Raw genomic sequence first — 19,798 nt, 5'->3', positions numbered from 1 at the left:
ACTGCCCTTTTTCGGGCCTTATCGAATTTCATCCCCATTAAGTTCAGATTCAAGTATTCATTTGCATTATTCCACTGTAAATAATGGCACTATGAATCTGCATTACATCAGGACAAGTAGCATAAATAAAATACTGCCACCATAAGTCTTCTCATTTAGTGATACTTATTCTTATAAGTATGGAGGGAGGAATTTCATTAGATTTACTGACAATCTCTTTCTAGCTAATTTGAATCAAAATCCAAAGATCAGAAGATCTGTGGCCAAAAAATAGAGCAATAGAGCCTCCTCTTTTATATGGTTTTATTAAATTGTAATTTATTTGTGATTTTTGTTTTTTTATGTTTTATACTTTAGAAAAAATATCAGGGGCAGGGAATTATGCCTACTGCCAGCGCATGATGTGAAAATATCCACGCTTTTCCAATATTTCTTCAAATTTTTAGCTTTAACATTACAGATAAAAATCTATTTCTGCATACAGCAAGCTAAAGGAAAAATTGTTTAGATAAGGAGATTGCTATTGAATCAATAGCAGTACATTTAATTTACAAGGTTTGAACACCTTAGTAAAATGACAATAAATAGCATAGAGCAACAGATCAAACAAATACAAATGATTAGTATGACAAGACTAGGTCAGGGCCATACCTTGGGCACTTACCATAACTCCAACATCATGTGACATCCTTTGGGTCCCTGTTCCCAAATTCCAGCCAGTAGCGTGTGGATTACATGCTTGCAAATGTGTAACTGTTACTGGGGAATGGGGGCTCGGGAAACTGGGGAATAGGGTCTCGGGGAGAGATGGAGAGAATGGTTTCTCCTTTTCCCAGCCCCCGGTTTCCTCATGGGTAGCCTCCTGGTTCTCGGAACTTCTCACACAACAGCTGCTGACGCAAAACCACAAATAAAGATTCTCAAAATTAGTGGACCCAATCTTTATAAGGTAAACCCAGTAACATTTGTAGAAGTCATGTGATGCAATGTCATGTGGTCAGAATATCACGCGATCAAACCTCCAAGAATGCCTCCAACCAGAGTTGGCAACTCTATCTCTATCTGTACTCATCATTCTTATAAACTTGAGTCCTGTTCATAAACAAATCGTTATCCTGTTCTTTTTAAGGTTATTAATTGATGCAGTATTAACTGCTTTTTCTGGGGATTAACTCCACATATTTGTTACTCTTCAAGAAATAAAAATACATTCCAATAAAAGGAAGACTTTTACAAACCTATATTAACTGTATGTCTTGGGAGACTGAGCAGCTACTTAAATAAGGTATGATTTGAGTGGTTTTAATGAAAATTTCCCAATAGCAATGGAGGATCAGTAAATAGGGAGGTACCAAAGGCTTTAAACTAGTAAGATGGGGGGAGGGATCTGCAAGAAACGTAACCAGCCTAATTATAAACGAAACAGGAAAAGAGAGCATAGGAAAGAATAAAGTAAGGAAGGATGTTGCTGGCAAGGGAATAAATAGTTATAGAACAGGAGTCTAAAAAGATGGTTAAACATAAAGTGAGAGGAAATCCTATCAAAAATGAGTTAAACTGTCTGTACAGCAATGCACACAGTGTCCGTAATAAAACAGGGGAGCTGGAAGTAATCATGCATTGTGAGGAACCAGACATAGTAGGGACTACTGAGACATGGCTACAGAAAAATCAGGACTGGGAATTAAACATTGCAGGGTATAACATATTGAGAAAAGATAGAGTAGGGAAAAGGGTAGGTGGAGTAGCTGTACTTATTAGGGATAACATAATGGCAGTAGAAAAAAGTGACGCGGCTATCAGCAAGACAAATATAGAATCCATATGGATAGGGATAAAAGATAATAAAGGATCAATCACACTAATAGGTGCAGTCAACAGACCACCTAATAGTGGAAGAGAGGTAGAAGAAGAAATATGCAGACAAATTAGGGAAATGAGTAAAAAACATAGAATAACAATCATGGGGGACTTCAACTACCCCTTCAACTCCATGGATGAATAAAGCCATATGGGAACAATTAAGGGTAAGGAAAAAGGCATACATTAAGTATGTCGACAGCAGGGGAGTGCATGATAAGGGAGAATACGAAGAGATTAGGAGAGAAGTCAAAAAAACAATTTGGAAGGCAAAGAGGAACTATGAAATTAAATTATCAAGGACCATAAAACGAAATAGTAAAATATTTTACAGGCACATCGATAAAAAGAGGAAGGTTGGGATGGCAATAGGGCCATTAAGGGATAGACAGGATGATACCACAGATAACGATAGAGAGATGGCAAAAATATTGAATAATTATTTTGCTTCAGTATTTACCAGGGCGATAGAACAGGTGGATATGACATTGGATGATGAGATTAGTAATGAGATAAGTGCATTTAAAATAAAAAGAGGGGATATATAAAATAAAAAGGGGATATATTAAATAAACTAATCAAACTCAAAGAGGATAAAACCCCTGGCCCAGATGGATTGCATCCACGCATTTTTAAATAATCTAGGGAAGAGATAGCAGAGGCATTACTGTACATATTTAATAATTCATTAGAAAAAGGTGTAGTGCCAGAGGACTGGCAGATAGCTAACGTAATACCTATATTTAAGAAGGGGGATAGAACATGTCCAGGGAATTATGCACCAGTCAGCTTAACATCAGTGGTAGGAAAAATAATGGAATCCCTACTAAAGGAGAAAATAGAACATCTAGAAACCAAAAACATAGTAATGAATTGGGGGTGATAGTCAATACTGAGGAGGACTGCAACACCTTACAGGAGAACATTAATAAACTTGCAGAATGGGCATATAATTGGCAAATGAAGTTCAACACAGATAAATGTGAGGTATTACATTTTGGTAGGAAAAATAGGGAGGTCACTTATTACTTGGAGGGTGCGAGTCTAGGTGGGGTAGAGGAACAAGGGGATCTTGGAGTACAAATACACAAATCACTAGCAAGGCCATAAAAAACAACAAACCAAGCACTAGGGTTCATTTCTAGAGGTATAGAATTGAAAAGTAGGGAAGTTATGCTAAACCTGTATCAAACCTTGGAGTACTGCTACAGTTCTGGTTGCCATGTTATAAAAAGGATATAGAGGCACTGGAGAGGGTGCAGAGAAGATTTACAAAGATGATACCAGAAATGCGAGGGTATACATATCAGGCTGGGTCTCTTTTCTCTTGAAAAAAGAGTGATGTAATAGAGGTCTTTAAAATTATGAAAGGTTTTGATAGAGTGGATAGAGAGAGAATGTTTCCACTTGTGGAGAAAAGCATAACTAGAGGCCATCAATATAATAAGATGGTCACCAAGAAATCCAATAGGGAATTCAGAAGAAACTTCTTTACCCAAAGAGTGGTGAGAATGTGGAACTCGCTACCACAGGTAGTGGTTGAAGTGAAAAGTAAAAGGGAGAAGGGAATAGAGGGTTATGCTGATAGATTTAGATGAGGAAAGACAAGAGGAGGCTTGAGTGGAGCATAAACGCCGGCATGGAGTGGCTGAGCCAAATGGCCTGTTTCTGTGCCGTATATCCTATGTAAGATTTTGCTATATCCAACTTACTATAGATATTTTTACAATTTTTTCTCAAGGCTTTGACTGTTTACAAGTTCAATTTTGGTATTCAAGTAGCCTGTGAACAGTCTGTTCCTGCAGAGAGAGGGCTAAAAAAAAGTTTATTTGGTTTTTCAATTAAGGTTAAAATAGCGAAACGTGGAACAGCAAAGCATTTCAATGGTTCATTTCCGGATAAGTGATTTAAGTATTTGGCAACATGTACCTGTTACATGGAGTTCCTTTTCTGGATGAAGGTGAAAGAAAGTGAGGTCAGCTGAGATGGTGTGAAACATCTTCAATCCATCTCAAGACATGAAACCTAATCTTGATGAACTTAGTGTCAAATAAATAATTATAACATAAAAAAAGGAAAAGCCAGAAAGGTTAATGGTTACAATTTAAAAGAAAATCAGCTTACAGTAAATTCTGCTTTTCCAGACGTGATCCTCAACCAAATCAAACATCATAAAATATTTGGAATACATTTAACATTGTTACACATCATGTACTTTTTTTGTTTATGCTGGATTTTTTTTGTCCCTTCATGTAACATCTTTAAAGATCTTCCATTCAGACTTGGTGGGCAGCACAGTCATTGTTTTAATGATGTCGCTGCACATTTCCAGAACAATGCTTGGGTCTTTCAATCGCTTGACATTGAGTTGCTTTATGTGCTTTGATATGTTTCTGCAGTAGTGTGGATGAACAGTGACAACTGTGATCTCATTAGGCAGTGATCCATCCATCAATCAACACCCTGGTAATCCTGACATGCTGCAAAACTGTTATCAGGCAGTCTAGCAGATGCCAGTTCTTAGTGCAAGGATGCACCCAGTTTTGTAATTATATGGCTGGGAAAAAACTATGTTGATTAACCAATAATATTCTACATTGGTAGCATACTTGATACCACTTGTCCCAATTACAAGCTGCCACATCACAGCAAGCATTGCAGGTTCCCATCATTATGTTTTTGAAATATTTAACATGTTCACATTTATTTCCTTTGGTATTTTAACAGATGCATTAACCTGATCAACTTTAACAGGTTACTGCTCTAGCTAAAATAGTAAATAAAGCAATTTCATTTAACATGTTAAGCATTTGTATGCTACTATCACAGAGCGTAATGTTGAAACTTAGGAGCTTAATATTGGCTGAAGTGAGCTGCTCCAAGTTGCTGTAGAATTGCTCTTTCACTACATTGTTGATGCCTAAGTACTAATGATGGTAAATAAATTGCTAGGGGTTGATCATTAATTCCCTTAGAAAGACTCTTTGCTTTGAGTGCCCTGGGTCTGTCCCAGGTAGATGGGCCAGGGCCAGTAGAAATTGTTAATGGTATCTTAGCAGGTCCAGCCAATTAACTAATGCTGGATGTTCATCACCCTTATATGCCTTCTTTTATCTAGTACCATGTAAAGCATGACACTCTGTAATTGAGATACTTCTGAAGAATCACCCAGTATAACCGTTAGTCAGGTGTTCACATGTCAGAATGCAATCAGGAATATGCTGGCACAAATTCTCTTGGGAATTCACCAGTACTATGTTTACCATTGTAAGGTCATTCTACCTCTCTGCAGATGTGGATGTGCAGTTGGGGGCAGGAGAGTATGGCGCCCCTCTCAGGCAACTTCATCTGCCAGGCATCCCTCCATAGGTCCTCCTCTCCTTGTGAACAATTCAGATTAGAGGATTCTCTTTTGATTCCCTTTGATACTAGTAATGGTGTGTGGGGTTAAAAAAAAAAATCATGAAGGTACAACCGTTTCTGAAAGCTTATGTGCCAGCAGAAAAAAATTAAAAAGAAGGTACAGACTTGGCCTAAAATAACTCACTTGAGGCACTGTGGGCCTTGTAAATTATCTCCTGTCTGAAACTCCATTCCGAGCCTTCCTTCCCAATAGGTTGTTTAGGTGTGCATTGGATTTTAAAAAAAATTTGTTTATGGGATGTGGGCGTCGCCGGCAAGGCCAGCATTTATTGCCCATCCCTAATTGCCCTTGAGAAGGTGTTGGTGAGCCGCCGCCTTGAACCGCTGCTGTCAGTGTGGTGAAGGTACTCCCACAGTGCTGTTAGGTAGGGACTTCCAGGATTTTGACCCAGCGACGATGAAGGATCGGTGATATACTCCTAAGTCAGGATGGTGTGTGACTTGGAGGGGATCTTGGAGGTGGTGGTGTTCCCCTTGGAATCCAGCGTGCCCACCAGCTGGGTAACCGTGATGGGGCCTTCTACACCCTCTTTTGAATATAGTAATGAAGCTCCAGTCAGCTTCAGACAGGAACTTCCAACACCCACGCCAAAGCCTGTCTCAGGAAGCAGCGGAAATCAGGCATTATTGACTTTTACCATATATCATTGCACTTCTCTGCTGCATCTGAAAACTGGGTATAATGGATATTCAGAATGGGGCCATTGTGTTGCAAATCTTATTTCCTGCCTTTCCCAAATACTGTGGTGTCATAAAACAAATTGCACCAAGGTATGTCAATGTGAAAGAAGTGAGACATGACCGTTCATTCATCCCCAATGACTGACAAAACCTCTTTGAAAACTATTCTGATACTAATAAAGAATAGGAAGCTTATAAACTTTGTAATTGCTGCCTTGTTCTAAGTACCTACATTTGTACCAGTCTGGTGTCTCGCCAGTTAATATGCAGTTTGTACTGTGAAAGTTTATCTCAGTTGTTCAGGTCATCACACACAAAAGCACTAAGCTAATTTACTGTTGATCAGTCCACCAGAGAGCTCTCATTAAGCTCTTTATTGATGCATCAGTCTGACATTATGACGTACAATGACACCTTGTTCCCCACTCATAAGCCTATAAAACTGTGAAAATATATGGAATAATTAACAGAGTAGATTACAATTACTGGATTAATATCAGCAAATTGATGCTAATCATGGTAGCTCTGACATGACTGATATGTTGGTGAATCTGACTGTTCATAGTTGCTGTGATAATTAGCAATGCAGTCTGAGAATATTAGTAGATAGTGCACAATAAAAAGCTTGCCATAAGGGAAACTGTAACCTGATTCACCAAAATTTGGGGGACAAAGCTGGGCTGCTCTAGGCATTACAGGAGGTTGGGGACAATTTTAAGCTAAGTGCTGTGTAGGAAATTGCTAAGAAGGCAAAATTGCCTTGAAAGTGATCATTAAAATTCCATCAACACTAAAAAAGTACTTTAATTAGTTGACATTTATACATTCTTCTGAGCTTTTATGAATCACTTACATTATCTTTTTATAGAAAATGAAAAGAGTCAAAGATAATTTATTATTGCTTAAAAGTGTATTAACCCTTTCCCCGTGTACAACAGTGTGAAAAATGCACTTCTACAATGACATTAAGGATGCACTTGCATCACAAGGATTGCTGGTTTGGTTGCCAAATGCCTGAGAATACTGACTGCAGCATATACGATGCATTCTGCGGTCAGCCGCTAACGAATTTTGGAAAGGGCGCCTCAAACAGGTGATAGAATCATATAGCACACAAGGAGGCCATTTGGCCCATTGTGCCTGCGCCAGTTCTGTGAACAAGCTATCCAATTAGTTTCACTCCCCTGCTCTTTCCCCATAGTATATGCAAAGAACCTAATGTCTATTTCAGGTGTGGGCCCTGGACATCTATACGGGAGCCTTTACAAATATGGCACCCTTCTTCAGTCCCTTTTATATAGGCTAACAAAGCATCCCCATTTTTCAAGCGGCAGCTTCAACTGTCCACTTCAGGTCTGACATGAAGATAGAGCAGTGCCTAAAACTAGCTGGAATCCAACAAAACTGAATACTGCATGATTTCTTGACCTCTACTGCCCCATTAGCATCCCAAATCATGGTGCTAAAGCAAAAATCAACATTGTAATACCACAAATTTCTCTTGAGTAGATTCACTTTAAAGTATGAGCAAAATGTACATTTCAATTCATCTTTTGTTCCCCTTGTATCTAAACTGTGCCTGCTTCTATCTGTAGGGTGACAGAAGCATTGGATTCCTTCTCAGATATCCCAACCAGTAAACTCAATCGATCATTTATAGGTAGGTAATTCATTTGTAGTGTTCATTACATGATTACTGTGATTTCTAGAGCAGTATGCCACTTTTGCCACATTAGCGAGCTGCACCATGTGACTTAATCAGAGTCTTATTTTGGTTTTTTTAAAGAAATAAAATACAAAACACAATCAGTCCAACACAGCTAGTTAATAAAGTTTAAAAATTATTAAAATATATTAATCTAACCATGGAGTAAGTACAATCTCTTGAACTGTTCATACTGAAGAACTCAACTACGACAGATAGAATCGTTGCACTCATGTAGTTCAGGACAAGACTCAGGTAATCCCTGCTCAGTCAACCCTGCAAAGTCCAACATCTGAATACTGGTGTGTAAATTGGGTGTGCTGTCCCACAGACTAGTTATAGCAGCCAGATAGACATACTCACAGTCATATCTTTTGGACAATATCCCAGGCTCCTCCAACACCATCCGTGGTCACCATCTCTGGGTATGTCCTGTCCTACTGGCAGGGTAGACCCACCAAGGGTGGGGCACATTGGTATACAGTTGGGTAGGCATAATTCTGAGAGTCCTCAACATTGATTCCAAATCCCATGAAGTTTCATGGCTATATTTTACATTAGCGAGCTGCACCATGTGACTTAATCAGAGTCATATTTTGTTTTTTTTAAAGAAGTAAAATACAAAATACAATCAGTCCAACACAGCTAGTTAATAAAGTTTAAAAATAATGCCAACAAAATCTGATCATTACCACGTGCCTCCCTCTCCTTAACTGATAAATCAGTACTCCTCCATACTGAACACCAGTTGGCGAAAGCATTGAGGGAAGCAAGGGCAAAAAACTTATTTTGGGTGGGGGAACTTGAGTGGTGCACTGATACCATAACTGACCACACTGGTCGAGTCCTGAAGGATATAGCTGCCAGATTGGGCCTGCATCAGGTGGTAAGGGAATTAACACAAGAGAATACCTTGCCCTTACCAAACTTCCTGTCACAGACATGTCTGTCCACAATAGCATGATAGAAGTTACCATTGCACAGTCATTGTGAAGACAAAGTCTTATCTTCACGGTGAGGACATACTCTATGGGCTGGATTTTGCCGGTGCGGGTTTGGAGGCGGGTCCGCTGTCAAAATAGCAAAGATTGACCGGGAAGGAAACCCGCTGTCAACCCGCCTCCACGTAAGTCTCCCAGGTGTCGGGTTTGTCTGCGTCGAACTGACCCGACACTAAGCAGCAGGGGAGACAATTTATATCATTAAATGGCTTGTTAAAAGCCAATTTAATGCTATTTTGAGCCTACGTTGCAATTTTACGTGCTCCCCCACGGGTTACCCGCTGCTCGGGGAACACGCCAGCTCACCCTGGCGTGAGTTGAGTCTGCTTTGATTTATCTGATAACCTGACAGCTGTAGAAGTGGTATAAAGGATGCCATGTTGCAGATATTCAGTTTCAGAGCTCAGAAACGGTTGGTTACTGCATTTGTAAGACATAGAGATTTCTTTAGCTTGCAAGTGTTTAGAGCCAACTGTATATCCAGTGCCACCTCATTGGAACAACCTCACTTCTGTTATCTCACCTGCAGCTGCCACTTATTCCAGCAACATTGGTGCCCTTGAAAAAATCACACCTTAGTCCTCTGAATCCTTCCACGATCAGCCGCAACACCAACATCACCAGGCACACCAACATCACCAACCTTCTCTGCCATCACCTGATGCTCCACAGGACAGAGGGCATCAGCCCCTGACAACATTGCTGCCCGGGGAGGCCAGCGATGGCATCACCATGGCCAGATTTACTTCACTTGACGCTGTACACCCTGGCTGACACATGATGCGCCAGGTTGACACCATCCCACACCAGCACCGTAAAGCATCCCTATAATATCCAAGCTATTCCATGCACACACATCACTATAGCAGGGGGGTGGGGCGAAGTTATGTCTCAACATTCACTGGAATTCAGTAAGACACTTACCAAGGTGCGCACAGATCTGTCCAATAAGGTGAAGTGGTAAAAATATAGACTTCACTTTATAACAACATTGGCTTAAACCTCTCAATTGCCTACCCTTGTTATGTTAGTTGGTATGCTTGCAGTAGGATGAGGGTGAGTGTGAGGAAGTGCTAGAGAGGGATGGGTGGAGCTGCAAGGTAAGTTGGTGTGAGTAAGGATGTGCAGGAGTACCTACACAACAGTAACCTGCTCACCGATACTCAGTTCAGGTTGTGCCAGAATCACTCAGCTCCTGACCTCATCGCAGCATTACTCCATACATAGAAACAAGAGCTGAATACTGGAGAAGAGGTGAGAGTAGCTGCCCTCAACATCAAAACAATTTCAACTGAGTATCGCACCAAGGAGCCATAGCAAAACTGAGGATATTGGTGGGGGGTGGGGGTCAGTGGAGAAACACTCCAGTATATGGTCATAACTGATACACAGGAAGATGACACTGGTTCTCAGATTCCAATCTGAGCCTCTATAGTGTTCAGCTTTATTCACAACTCTAATAACAGAGCAACCCATGCCAGCATACACCAGGACCTGAACAACATCCATGCTGGGGCTGATATATGTCATGTAACATTTGTGCCACATAAGTGCCTGGCAATGGCCATCTCTGGCACTGCAGCAATTCTCCAAACTTACTTCAACACACTTTCCAGCTCCATAATCTCTATCTCGAGAAGCATAAAAGCAGCAATGTCATGGAAACAGCATCACCTGCATGTCACCCTCCAAGTCACAGCCCATCTTAACTTGGACACATTCCTTCATTGGATCAAAATTCAGGATTCCCTACCTAATAGCGTCATGGGGGAGACAAACCCATGAGAACTGCAACGATTCAAAGAAAATGCCACCACCACCAGCTTCTCGGGACATTGGCCACATTCTGAGAACATTTTTTAAAGAAATCATTAAAAGCTAGTGGACAGGTACAAAAAATAATCAAAAAGGCTAATGGAATGTTGGCCTTTATGTCAAGAGGACTGGAATACAAAGGGGTGGAAATTTAGTTGCAGTTATATAAAGCTCTGGTAAGCCCCCATTTAGAGTACTGCGTTCAGTTCTGGGCACCATACCTCAGGAAGGAAATATTGCAGCAGAGATTCACCAGAATGATACAAGGGCTAAAAGAGTTAAATTATGAGGACAGGCTGCATAGACTAGGCTTGTATTCTCTTGAGTATAGAAGATTAAGGGGTGATTTAATTGAGGTGTTTAAAATGATTAAAGGAGTTGATAGGGTAGCTAGTGAGAAACTATTTCCTTTGGCAGAAGAGTCCTCAACAAGGGGGCATAACCTTAAAATTAGAGCTCGGCCGTTCAGGGGTGATGTCAGAAAGTACTTCTTCACACAGAGGGTAGTGGAAATCGGGAACTCTCACCCCCCAAAAGCTGTTGAGACTAGATCAATTGAAAATTTCAAGACTGAGATAGATAGATTTTTGTTAGGCAATGGTGTTAAGGGTTACGGAACCAAGGTGGGTAGATGGAGTTAAGATACAGATCAGTCATGAAATAATTGAATGGCAGAACAGACTTGAGGGGCTGAATGAGCGAAGGCATCGTGAAAGACAAAGGGGTCGATTTTCTGGCCGCCGTTGGGCGGCTTTCCAGGGGGCCGGGGGCCGAAAATCGGCGAAAAAGCGGGTCGGGACCCCCCCCCCCCCGCCTGATTCCCCACCCCGTCCGACTTTCGGACCGCCGTTTCTACGCGACCCGCCTCAGTCCCGGCTGCTGCTGGCTGGACTGGTCGTCGGAGCAGTAATGAGCAATTATCTCCTTGTTAAGGTAGATTTTTCCGGGGCCGATGTGACTTTGGGGCTTTCCCCACATCAAACACGCCTGCGGGGAACCCCGCTGATGAGAGCTGGCGTGAAAACAGTTGGCTTGCTTGCTGTCAGCTGCAGGTCAATGAGGGCTGAAGAGATTTAAAGAGACAGCATTTGCAGGCTGCAGGACCTTGTTGATGAAGGCTTGGGGGAACTTTTTGAAGGCTTAGGAACAGCTGTAGAAAGTTGGAGCCTCACACACTTCTCCAGTGTGAGCTCCTGGGAAGCCTCTCTCACCACCCTAACTCAGCGCCCCCTCAACGGAGGCATCTGCCAGAAGCATGGGAGGCCTTTGGTACCTTCCCTTCCTGGCATTAGAGGATCTCCAACAGCAGAGGCGGCAGCAGCAGAACCAGGAACAGCAGGATGAGCACCAGGCTGCTGCTCACTCACCTGAAGCTACACAGGCCAGAAGGGGCCAGCGCTTGGAAGTGGCTTGAGAGCACCTTGCTGCGCTTTAGGGGGCCAGTGGGACCCGTTTCTGCACTGGCAGTCCTACTCAGAAGGACTTCCATGAAGATCTGGTTTCTCTGTTCAACAGATGGCCAACGCTCCTCAAGAGATGTCATTCTCTTATGAGCACTCACCATGTTTTCCGTACCCTGGCGAGTTATCTCCTGCATGGAGGTTGCCAACCTTTCCATGGTGATGCGTTCATGCGCCAATGACTCCACAAAGGCTCTGCTCATGGTCACTATGGACTCCTCCATTCGCTCCACACTTGCAGCAACCCTGGAGACAAAACCTGCCAGAGACTCCTGCATCTGTGCATGGAGATCCATCACCTCTTCTCTTGCGGATGGACCCAGAGGCAGAGGGTTGACATGCAGCGCAGCTGAGCTGAGCTGGCAGAGTCCTGCGCCCTCCGACGAGGACTCTCCACTGCTGTCCCTGTCTCCAGAATCTGCTGAGGCTCACTTGTGAGCTGTGAAACACCAGGTGACAACACTACTCTATGTCCCGAAGGTCCCCCTGAGGTGTGAGTGTCTGCGCTGGTGCTGGGTGTGCTTACTTCTGCTGACGCTGCGCCCTCAGAGGTTGGAGCTTCCTCTGAGGAGTCTGGCTGCACAGCCTCTTCCTCCTCCACAGTGAGGACGGGGGCTCTGGATGGTACTGTGGGGGAGTAAAGGAAGGATTTAGAGATGTAGTGCCAAGGTTCTTCTGGTGACTCCCAGCGAGTTGGCATCTTCTGACACCTGCATCCATGCAGCATTGGTCTCAGTGGGAGGCCTCTCCCTGCCTGACCTAGGGAAGAGGACCTCCCTGTGGGCCCTTACCCCATCCAATAATGCCTGCAGTGAAGCCTCGTCGAATTTGGAGGCAGCTCGGGGTCTGGCACTGGCCACAGCTGCTGCAGGCTCCTCTGCCATCCTGTATGGTTCGTTTGGAAGCCTTCAGAGGATGCAGTGCTTGCTATGGACCTTGAAAGCACCATGAATGATGACATCATACTGTGGGGATTTCTGACTCGAATTGGACAATTAGCAAGGCTTCCCACATGCTGGGAATTAATTGGCCACTTGAGGGAAAATTGCGTGGAGCTGGCTGACACTTTTTTATGTGTGTCAGAAACCCCACATTCGGGGAAACCCGACCATTTCCCACACAAGCCGAAAATCGGGGCCAAGGGCTCCAATTTATCCATAGTGTCTGAGATGGTACAGGCAGCAGAGAGGACCTAAACCAGGAACATAGTCACCTGCGATTACTCAAAGATGGGGTGAGGGAATTGTATGACCAGCTATATGATGATCTCATAGACACTGCTCTATGTCTGGAAGGCAAGGTGACAGTACAATTTCTTTGCAGCTGGCTTCTTCCAGTGTGCAGCTCACGATCTGAGCAGCATAAGCCAGTCCAGAGGTGCGAAAGCCAGGACACAAAGGCTAGTTTTAATATAGAAGCATTAGTCATGTGGAACAGATCAGCTGTTTAAACAGCTTTATGCTTTGGCAGAAAAAGAAAGAAAACGCACACAAGAGAGTGCATCTCAGATGGAAGGTTAATAGAGCTTGAAGTATAGTTTGAGGGATTGGACTTTAAAGACACTTGATCAGTTCACTCTTCAATTTAAAATGGTCTACACTTAAAAGAGGCTGACAGTGTAATGTGTGTCAGTGCCCACTTCTCAAGCAATTATCCAGAACATGCTTGATTGATCTTACTGTGCATTGTCGTTCAACCTTATTACACCTCGGGTAGGCACGTCTGTAGCGATTAACACTGATCACTTGCATTAAGAAGTATGACATATTTTGTCTGCATTGGACAAGGACTGATAAAAGAAGAATCTTTGCCACTTAAGTGAATAAAGGACTCACCACATGCTGTGAAAATCTGTAAGCTTAAATGGGACATGCTTTGAACCAGAATGTTTAACATCAAGTTAATGGCAAAAAAATTGAGATTCTGAATTGTGCATTTGACTGTGTGTGCATTTAACTAATGAGCAATTCAGTGGTCTTCATTGCAATCTTTTTGGTTAATGGTGATATTTCTGTGTATTCTTTGATTCCTTCCCATGTTTAGACTACTTCCCAGTGGGGGGGGGGGAAATTCACAGCATTCCTTATCAACATTCATTTCACAGGGCGATGTTTGTAAGGATAGCCTATTTTTCTATTTGATGCACGTTTTGTGACTGGGCTAAATTGACAATGATTTATTACGCTGTTAGAGTACATTAGCTATTCTTAACACTGGACTGCATAGCCAAATAATAGTTGAATCTTGATAAAAATGCCTTTAGTTTCTCTGAAGTAAAGTAGACTTAATGGAGATGGCTGTGCTGAAAAAGTTTAGTTTAAATTAAACTTGATTTTTTTTTTCTTTCATTTGTTCAGCAATACTTTATCGACACTCTGATCTTGAATTATGGTGTCTTTCCTTTGTTTACATTCATAATGAGAACCAAAACAACTTGAATTTATATAGTGCTACTCATGTAAAATAACATCCCAAAGCATTTAATTAGAAGAAGGATGTCAGAGTAAGGACAGGAAGTTAAGAGGGGGACCAAAAGCACAGTGGAAGAGATGGATTTTTAAAAGGGTTTTGCAGAAAGGAGAATCTCAGATGATGGGTGTTTAGGGCCTTGTGTGAGTAAGCATTGAACTGTCAGAATTTTGCATTATGACATGAATAGGACCCCGATTGCCATTTCAGATAGGAACTGATCTGAGCCTGTTGTTAAATGAGGCTGTTAAAGTGGAAGACAGAGTTTTAGGGTTGTGCATGTAAGTAATTGCTGTGAGGGGAACTGGATAGCCATAGTGCAAGATGCCAAGTTAGAGCCGGCCTTAACCAGAGTGCAGTGTGAAGGGCTAGTTGTGGAAATGTTGCTTTAAGAGAGTGAAGTGTACTGGTGACCAGGATGGGCAAGGAAGAAAAGGAGCGAGTGCCCACTGTGTTATATTGTCAGCCCTGGTGAGGTCATTGAACTTTTTCCAGCACTATTCTGCGGTCCTAATGCTAGTACAACCTCCCTCCAGGCGGCGCAAGTTACATTTCTGGGTGGTTTGATGGCACCCACACCCAGGAGTCTCTGCCTTTGATTTTCTCAAGGAGGGCTTGGAGGTCTGAGTCAGTGAATCTCTGTATTCTTCTTCTACGGTTTGGTGCTATGCCATTCTACCCTCTGAGTCCAGATGGTGTCTGCATAGGCATAATTCTGTACAAATGTAATAAAAATATTGCTAAGACATGCACTGAAGTTATTTGAGAATTAAGTGAAGGAGACACATACTGTTCCTCTCTCACCTGTTTATCCCCCAATCTGCTGCTGAAGAGTGCAGACTACACTGTCTTTTAAAATGCTGCACTGAAGCTTCCAGGTATTTCAGCTGTATGCACCCATTATACACGAGTTTTACACCATGACTGCACCAATGGAACCCAGGAAACCCATGTGTAACCTCCTTTGCAGGACACAATCCATGGGCACAATTTTTTTTAAAGGGGCAATGGAGCTGTAACTGATTTTGAGGAAATACTAGGCAGTTGTGCATTTTTAAGGACATTATTTGCCAATATTTTTTTTATTCGTTCCAGGGATGTGGGCATCGCTGGCAAGGCCAGCATTTATTGCCCATCCCTAATTGCCCTAGAGAAGGTGGTGGTGATCCGCCTTCTTGAACTGCTGCAGTCCTTGTGGTGAAGGTTGTAGCAGTTGTGTAGGCCATTTCAGAGGGAAGTTAAGAGTCAACTACATTGCTGTGGGTCTGGAGTCACATATAGGCCAGACCAGGTAAGGATGACAGATTTCCTTCCCTAAAGGACATTAGTGAACCAGATGGGTTTTTATGACAATCCGATAGTTTCATGGTCACCATTACAGATATTAGCTTTTTGTTCCAGATTTATTTAATTAACTGAATTTAAATTCCCCAGCAGCCATGGTGAGATTTGAACTCACGTCTCTGGATCATTAGTCCAGGCCTCTGGATTACTAGTCCAGTAAGCTAACCACTATACTACCGTTCCCAATAGTATGCATATTGTATGTTCATTTTATATTGGATTAAATTATTTTAAATCTGTACATCCTGGGTTTAAGAACATTTGTTATAAAAAACAAGAAATGCTGATAGTTTCTTTAAAATCTGTATTAATTGTTCCTGGTGTTTAGATTTCCATCGAAGTTACAGCACCCCATCTGCTCTTCCATCACCAAGGGAGTTCAAACGAAAGAACTCTTCAAACAGGTAACATTCAATGCTGGAAATTTCTTAGTAACGCATCATATAACATCAATTAGGAAACCTGTCCTTTCTATTCTCTAGTCAGCAATTATTACTGGTTCTGTGAGGCAACAGATTTTATCAGAGCCATTGGATGTATGTTTGATGTTTTATGTAATTCTTTTAATGGACAGAAAACTCTTGGACTCGCTGACTTCAGTACCCAAATTCTTGCTTTGTATGGAGACAATGAATTTGTAAAAAACTACCAAATACTTTTGTTCCAGAAAACATAGGTTTCATAAACTACCATTTCTTTTAGCTCTCAAGAGATTCCCCTAATCCTCTCACTCAAATCTCCCCAAAATCCGGAAATCAGTAGCCAATCTGCCATCAATGTTTCTTTTTGAATCCGCTATTACAAATTTTGGACCTGCATTTGATATTCTCTTGGGTTCATTGGTGCTGATCACTTCTATAGGTGGTCTGCATGTATTATGTTCAGGCATCTAATTATATGATAGCGTAAACTGAAGATGTGATTTGAACTGAATATATGTCTTTTAAAAGGTGCCGACACATGTGCTTCTCCAATCTTTTAGTAAGTGGACTGAAAACATTTAGTGAGGTGAGCTCTGGACCAAATCGTTAAGTCGATTTATTTTTACAGACAAGAGGGTAGAATTTCCGCTTTGGGTGCATTTGGCGATCAGGGCACAAATTGCGCCCAATATTGCGCCAGTTTTGAGAAGTTTTTTTCTAAAGTTTCCACTCGAACTCATTTACATATCGGCAAACGTAAAATCTGCCATGAACCGGTGCAGTCGAGCAGTGTTTTAGAAGGTAATTTTAAAAATATATATTTTTGCTTTAAAAAATATTCTGTGATATATTTAAGAGTGGTAACTTGGTGCAGTTTGATTAATACAGCTGAAAATGATTTATCACAAAAAATAAACATTTTTAATCAGAGTATGTAGTCCACCATCTGTGATAACTGAAAATGACTAAGAAAACTATACAGAACCATTTGCTAATGATAGAAAAATAGAAACATAGAAGATAGGAGCAGGAGTAGGCCATTCGGCCCTTCGAGCCTGCTCCGCCATTCAATGAGACCATGGCTGATCATCCAAATTCAGTACCCTGTCCCTGCCTTCTCCCCATATCCCTTGATCCCTTTAGCCTTAAGAAATATATCTAACTCTTTTTTGAATATATTTAATGAACTGGCCTCCACCGCCCTCTGTGGCAGAGAATTCCACAGGTTCACCACTCTCTGGGTGAAGAAATTCCTCCTCATTTCAGTCCTAAATGGCTTACCCCTTATCCTTAGACTATGACCCCTGGTTCTGGACTCCCCGGTCATCATAAACATCCTTCCTGCATCTAGTCTGTCCAGGCCTGACAGAATTTTATAGGTTTCGATGAGATCCCCTCTCAATCTTCTAAACTCCAGTGAGTATAAGCCCAATCGACACAATCTCTCCTCATACGTCATTCCTGCCATCCCAGGTATCAGCCTGGTGAATCTTCGCTGCACTCCTTCCATGGCAAGGACGTCCTTCCTCAGGTAAGGCGACCAAAACTGCACACAATACTCAAGGTGCGGTCTCACCAAGGCCCTGTACAACTGCAGCAAGACATCCTTGTTCCTGTACTCGAACCCTCTTGCTACGAAGGCCAACATACCATTTGCCTTCTTAACCGCCTGCTGCACCTGCATGCTTACCTTCAGCGACTGGTGCACAAGAACACCCAGGTCTCTTTGCACCTCCCCTTCTCCCAATCTATTGCCATTCAAATAATAATCTGCCTTCCTGTTTTTGCCACCAAAGTGGATAACCTCACATTTATCCACATTATAGTGCATTTGCCATGTTTCTGCCCAATCACCCAACCTGTCCAAATCGTACTGGAGTTTCCCGACATCCTCCTCACAGCTTACCCTCCCACCCAGCTTTGTGTCGTCTGCAAATTTGGAGATATTACATCCAATTCCCTCGTCCAGATCATTAATATATATTGTGAACAGCTGGGGTCCTAGGACTGATCCTTGCGGTACCCCACTAGTCACTGCCTGCCACTCGGAAAACGACCCATTTATTCCAACTCTTTGCTTTCTGTCCGCCAACCAGTTCTCTATCCACGTCAATACCTTGCCCCCAATCCCATGTGCCTTAATTTTGCACGCTAATCTCTTATGCAGGACCTTATCGAAAGCCTTCTGAAAGTCCAAATACACCACATCCACTGGTTCTCCCTTATCTATTTTACCAGTTACATCCTCAAAAAATTCCAGTAGATTAGTCAAGCATGATTTACCTTTTGTAAATCCATGTTGACTTTGTCCGATCCTGTCACTGCTTTCCAAGTGCTCTGCTATTACATCTTTTATAATAGACTCTAGCATTTTCCCCACTACCGATGTCAGGCTTACCGGTCTATAATTCCCCGCTTTTTCTCCACCACCTTTTTTGAATAGTGGGGTAACATTAGCTACCCTCCAATCCATGGGTACTGTTCCAGAGTCTATCGAGTTCTGGAAGATGACCAGCAATGCATGTACTATTTCTAGGGCCACTTCCTTAAGTACCCTGGGATGTAGATTATCAGGCCCTGGGGATTTATCCGCCTTCAGTCCCATCAATTTTCCTAACACCATTTTCCTACAAATACTGATTTCTTTCAGTTCCACCCTTTCATCAGACCCTATGTTCCCCGGCATCTCTGGGAGGTTATTTGTGTCCTCCTTTGTAATTATATTGGTCTACAGTAGTCAGTTTCTTAGTAAATTTTAAAATATATATACGCAAAAGCTTTTAAAAGGTGCCTATTAGTGTCCTTGCACCCAAAAAAAGCTTAATTTTAAGAGCCTTCTCAAAGGCCCACAAACAGGCGTAATTAGCAGAAACTCACGATATTGATTCATTCAATCGGGGGGTATGGCTGTTTTGTAGGCGGGGCCAGCTTCCAGCACGATGCTTTTGAAATCTGCACAAAATATCGCGGAAACTCAATTTGCGCTCGACGTAATTTGCAAAATTCCTCGATCTTTTGCGTTAGTTTTGCCGATTTTGGGCGAATTGCGCTGAAAAAAAGCGCATCCTAGTGGAAACTCCAGGCCAGCAAGTACAGTAATAGTTATAATTAAATCTTGCCTTAATCCAACTAACTTAGATCGGATTTCCAGCATCCGCAGTATTTTGCTATCGTAACTTAGATCCCTCCTTGAGAACAAGAAAAATAATAAATATACATCACACTACCTTTATTAATGAGTCCCCTTGACTTTTCCTGGTAATCATTTTGGTTCTGATTGGTTTGACATGAGTGAGCTCTCCCTTGCTAAGCTGGGCTCACTCCACAGGCCTAACTAGCTGACTGAATTTTACATGCGTCCTTTTTCTTTGTGTGTTTACAGGATGTGCAATGGCTGTCCTATCTTTTTCCTGTTCAGTGATTTGCTAGTTTGCCTGTCAATAAGAGTGCCTATCTCTCCCCCCGCCCACCCCATTGGGAGTGGGTCCCTATAAATCATCTCCTGCTGTTCTCAAAAATAAATGGGGAGCATCCTGACTTATGCTTGAGTCTGGAATGAGTCAATTAAGTTCAAGCCTCACTCCAGAGTCTTCAGCACATAATTTAGGCTGATACTTC

The 19,798-nt window shown here is 42.2% G+C and overlaps 1 protein-coding gene across 8 annotated transcripts in view; it reads left to right on the top strand.

Annotated features, from left to right (window-relative positions):
- The window catches only part of LOC147121022 (CAP-Gly domain-containing linker protein 4-like), a 457,143-nt gene that overhangs the window by 338,991 nt on the left and 98,354 nt on the right, over positions 1–19,798 (top strand). For all 8 annotated transcript variants that reach the window (XM_085980323.1, XM_085980320.1, XM_085980321.1 and 5 more), the window contains 2 exons: positions 7,560–7,624; positions 16,087–16,162. In XM_085980323.1, the coding sequence (XP_085836449.1) occupies positions 7,560–7,624; positions 16,087–16,162 (141 nt within the window). The remainder of the gene's footprint in view (positions 1–7,559; positions 7,625–16,086; positions 16,163–19,798) is intronic.

Source organism: Somniosus microcephalus, chromosome 3 (genome assembly GCF_052327205.1).
Source record: "Somniosus microcephalus isolate GS21.2 chromosome 3, FLI_Smic_1.0, whole genome shotgun sequence".
NCBI lineage: Eukaryota > Metazoa > Chordata > Chondrichthyes > Squaliformes > Somniosidae > Somniosus > Somniosus microcephalus.
Note: the sequence above shows the minus strand (reverse complement) of the source record. Positions and strands in the feature narration are given on the sequence as shown.